Genomic DNA, 4371 nt, shown 5'->3' with positions numbered 1-4371 from the left:
TATATATATATATATATTTATTACTTACTACTACACACACACACACACACACACACACACACACACACACACACACACACACACACACACACACACACACATATATGTTAAAAATATGTATTACTCGTTCTTTTAATTTATCAATCAATTTACTGCGTAAAGCTGAAGAGATAAGGACGCAACACATGTTTCGTGAAAGATTTCTACTAATATCAAAGATATTATATTTATTATATGTGTAATAGATACTTTACGTGATGCATTATTGTTTATTAATCTATAGTTATCTTTATTAATTTTATTAATCTACAATCTGTATGCATTATGTACACGTGTTGTTGGATGATGGATATAATCGCATGGTGTTGCGTGGAAAGTATTCATATAACAATATACATAATATCGATGTGTTAACGGTAAATTCGTTGAGCTGCTACAAGACGATAGGCATGCTTAAACGACGTATAGTTTAGTATTCAGATGAATTTATTTATTAGAATTATTTATATTTTTTAATGTAAAAATAAGTGATAAATATAGATTAGCAATGCAAGTCTTCAAAGCAACATAGAGCGATATATCGCTTATTTGTTACAATAACGACATAACTTAAAAATTATCAGTTTTAAATTATTTGCAAAAAACGAATAAAAACAAAGAGAAAAAAACATACTTTAAAAGAATTTTCCTCTATGTTCAATTTTATAATCGCAAAGTTATAAAATTGCAAAGTTGCATTTTAAAATTAATATTACAAAATTTTAATGATCAAAACATTTAAACTGTCTGGAAAACTTTGTTTTTTTAGTTATATCGTTATAGCAGTAAATAAGCGATATATTCTGCAACTAATTATTATTGCAATTAAAATGCGGATTCGTGTACAAAGTGATCTCGACATTAACAAACAAACGATTAAAAGTCCAAGTTTTATTTATAAAAATATTTCTCAGGCATAATTCTCCACATCTTTCTTCAATAACTGAAACTTGATACAAAATCTTGCATGTAGATGTACATAAAAATAATCGCGTATAACCGAAAATTTAAATTTCTCACAGTTAATACAAATGTAATACACTCGTGTAATTAAATGTCGTTATAGTAATATACGATATTGTTCTCATGTAACACATTAACCGTTATAATATCCACGTGAGTGACGCAAAAATATTTAAAGTAACTATACCTGATTACTCGTATTCATACCTGATATTTCATCTTCATGGCTGTGACTGCGTTTATTTCTCTATATTGCCGTCAGGAGAGTACAAAAAAAGTTGAAATAAAACATATACACATCAGCTCCAATTTTTTATATGAAAAATTTTTATTAACATCCTGCGTTATATGTATTTCGTCATGCGTTCATTATGCATAAAATACTTTTAGATATATTTACAATAGAGAAACTGCGAACACGCGTCGCATATGTCTTCTGTTTTACAAAACTTCTATGAAATATCTGTAAGTATTCCGTGCAAAATATTATTATTTGAAACAATACGCTATTCGCAGAGAGATAACAAATTGTAAGTTTATGCGCGTATACAAATTTTATCTAAATGATACATACAATAACGTCTCGTAAAAAAATAATATATTCCGTTTCTGTTGTGATGCGTCGTATTCGGAAAACATTTGACTCGTTGACAAATAAATATGCTTATATAACAAATATATATACGGAAAAACGTATGTTGCACAATACATATTTCCTTATATATAATAAATAACATTTTACTAATGTTAAATATATATATTATATAATTCTATATATTTTTTAAATATTTTAATATCACTAAATTAATTCGAATCAATGAAATAAGGTTAATAACAATTAGAGAGATCTTTTCAATTATGCACGGAATGTTATTCATTTTACATTATATGATATTGTATTAAGTTTTCTCTTCGTGGGGCCTGTATTATATATATTCTATAATAGATATTGCCTCCCGAGGCGAATGGATCGTTATCGATTCACCTCGCGCACATTCTCTAAATTGGAACACTTGGTAAATGTATAGGAAATGATGTATGCATATGACCCACATATGGGTAAATATATAGTGTGTCCATATAGTTCCTACGGGAATCCGTGAATCAACACGATCATTCAATAAACTAGATTAGACTTTACCTTAATTTGTAGTGCAATAATTACAAAGTTATTAATTTCTTTTAACACTTCTCAATGTGGACATTCTTGATGGCACCAGCATAAACAGTAATGATTAATTATGAGTAAATTATAATAAATTGCCTTAATAATTCCATCTGATCTAGAGGAACTACAGGATACACTGTATATGCAACGGCAAGTTGAAGAGAATTTCCTAATAATTTTACAGGTACCAATGTTAATTTATAACACTGTGCTGATATGTTACCTGTTGTTACGGGTAAGTACAATTTTCCAAGCGGACATCGGTTTCGCTTGTAATATATTAATTTTTCTACGACCCCATCTAAGCCAAGAGAAACCTATGATTAAGCAGAGAATGCTCTCTATGTAGTAACCATCGAGTTGCATAACACAAACACCATTATTGGTATTTGCACAGAGCTGAAAATAGAATAAATAATTATGTTAATGATCTCTTTATGTATAATAGAACTTTAAAAAAAGATAGTCGCAACCAACCTCTCTCTCCGTAATTGTGCTACAGTCATTTGCATAATCGGTACTGCATTGTCTAAATGTTAAGGGATCGACAAACCAAAGTGCAGCCGTGGCAGGCCAATTTCCACCAAGATTGCATAAAGTATTCAGTAATGTCATGTATGTTCCGCCAACTGCCGGATCGCTCACTTTTGCGAAGAAAGCCATCGATGCCACAAACATACTACTTGCAGAAATCTAAAGTATAATAAGAAACATTATATACAATCAATAACTCCAAGTTGGACATCAATTAAAAAAATCCATACTCTGTATAACATTTACCTGATGTATAAAGTATAAACCTATCAATACCACAAAATAATAAACTGGAACGTATCCATTAATTACAATGAACGGTGTAACCCACACCAAAAACGCCGCTATTAAGCCAAAAGCCAACCTGTATTATATAAATTTATAACTGTCAGCCAATTAAAATCTTTATGATTTATTGTCATCTATAAATTATATATTGATTACCTATAGGGCATAGCTTTCATATAAACATCCATAGGTCTGGGTCCAGCGGTATATTTCGAGATTATTAATGGTAAAATTATTTGTAACGGTATCATGGGTACGGCCATAAAAGCAAATTTCTCTTTGGGAAAACCGGCTTCTATAAGTTTTAAACTGGTTACCGCATCGCATGCAGAAAATCCGATCTGCAGAATAGAACAATCAAATGAACATAACGAAATTTATGCTACAAATTATAATTGCAAATTATAATATTTAACCTTTGCAGTTAAGAGAAATATAATCGTGGTCTTTATGGCTGGTAATTTAACTATGTCCCATAGCAGTTTGTATGCATGCTTAATATCCATATTTAGCTCTTCGCCCTTTGAAATTCTGCCTTTATCTTCATGTTTGAATAACGCAATAAACGTTGTTGTAACAATAAACGTCCAACCCCAAAAATACAAAAATCCTAAAAATAAAATATATTCGTTTACAGCCCAAATATATATTTTATATATGAAGATATTAATCTTTTCAATTGCTTATCTTACCGGGTAAAGTTAGTATGCCTTCATCAGAAGGGATTGACCTCAAGTAACTGTTGCAAAATTCAGCGGACTCCAGTGAAATAAATAAAACATAGCCAATAAAATAGCCCGCCGTTTGACCGACGCTATTGCAGGTAGACGCATAGCCAACGTTGCACCTTGATAAATAAATTAAAATTAAACAAGCTTCAAGCTTGAAAATATTGCTGACGCATATACACATTTAGATATTTCAGAAGTACCTTTTAAGCATTGTAAGTGCCCATCCATCTACTACAATATCCTGAGTCGCGGCGAGTACGTTTAAGGAGAAAAATAATGCAGTCAACATTTCAATATTGGGCTTTTCATGTTCCTTTCCCAACCAATGATCTACGTAATTTGACAAAAGAAGCATGAATAAACCCATCAAATATTGAGTAGGAATCAACCAAGTTTTTCTCCTTCCAAACTTTTGGGAAAAAATGGAGTCTACCAAGGGCGCCCAAAAGAGTTTCAACGAAAACGGCCATTGTACAAAACTAAATTCTGCCTATGTCAACAAGAAACATATAAAAGATACATTACTTTCCGTATAAATTTTCTATCATTAAATCAATCTAATTTACAGAAAAAAAAAATTNATATATGTATATATATATATATATATATATATATATATATATATATATATAGTAAGGTAAAGTAGTA

At 30.3% G+C, this 4371-nt stretch overlaps 1 protein-coding gene across 1 annotated transcript in view; it reads right to left on the bottom strand.

The window, feature by feature from the left end:
• Positions 1–1443: 1443 nt before the first annotated feature.
• Positions 1444–4371, bottom strand: part of LOC105619402 (acetyl-coenzyme A transporter 1) — a 4495-nt gene continuing 1567 nt past the window's right edge. Inside the window, exons 2-9 of the mRNA XM_012200923.1 lie at positions 3924–4213; positions 3685–3839; positions 3409–3602; positions 3149–3333; positions 2951–3068; positions 2648–2863; positions 2394–2569; positions 1444–1465 (exon numbers count right to left, since the gene is read on the bottom strand). Coding sequence (XP_012056313.1) covers positions 1444–1465; positions 2394–2569; positions 2648–2863; positions 2951–3068; positions 3149–3333; positions 3409–3602; positions 3685–3839; positions 3924–4213 — 1356 coding nt within the window. The remainder of the gene's footprint in view (positions 1466–2393; positions 2570–2647; positions 2864–2950; positions 3069–3148; positions 3334–3408; positions 3603–3684; positions 3840–3923; positions 4214–4371) is intronic.

The sequence above is a fragment of the Atta cephalotes genome, assembly GCF_000143395.1.
Source record: "Atta cephalotes unplaced genomic scaffold scaffold00021, whole genome shotgun sequence".
NCBI lineage: Eukaryota > Metazoa > Arthropoda > Insecta > Hymenoptera > Formicidae > Atta > Atta cephalotes.
This window is presented reverse-complemented; position numbering and strand designations above follow the sequence as displayed.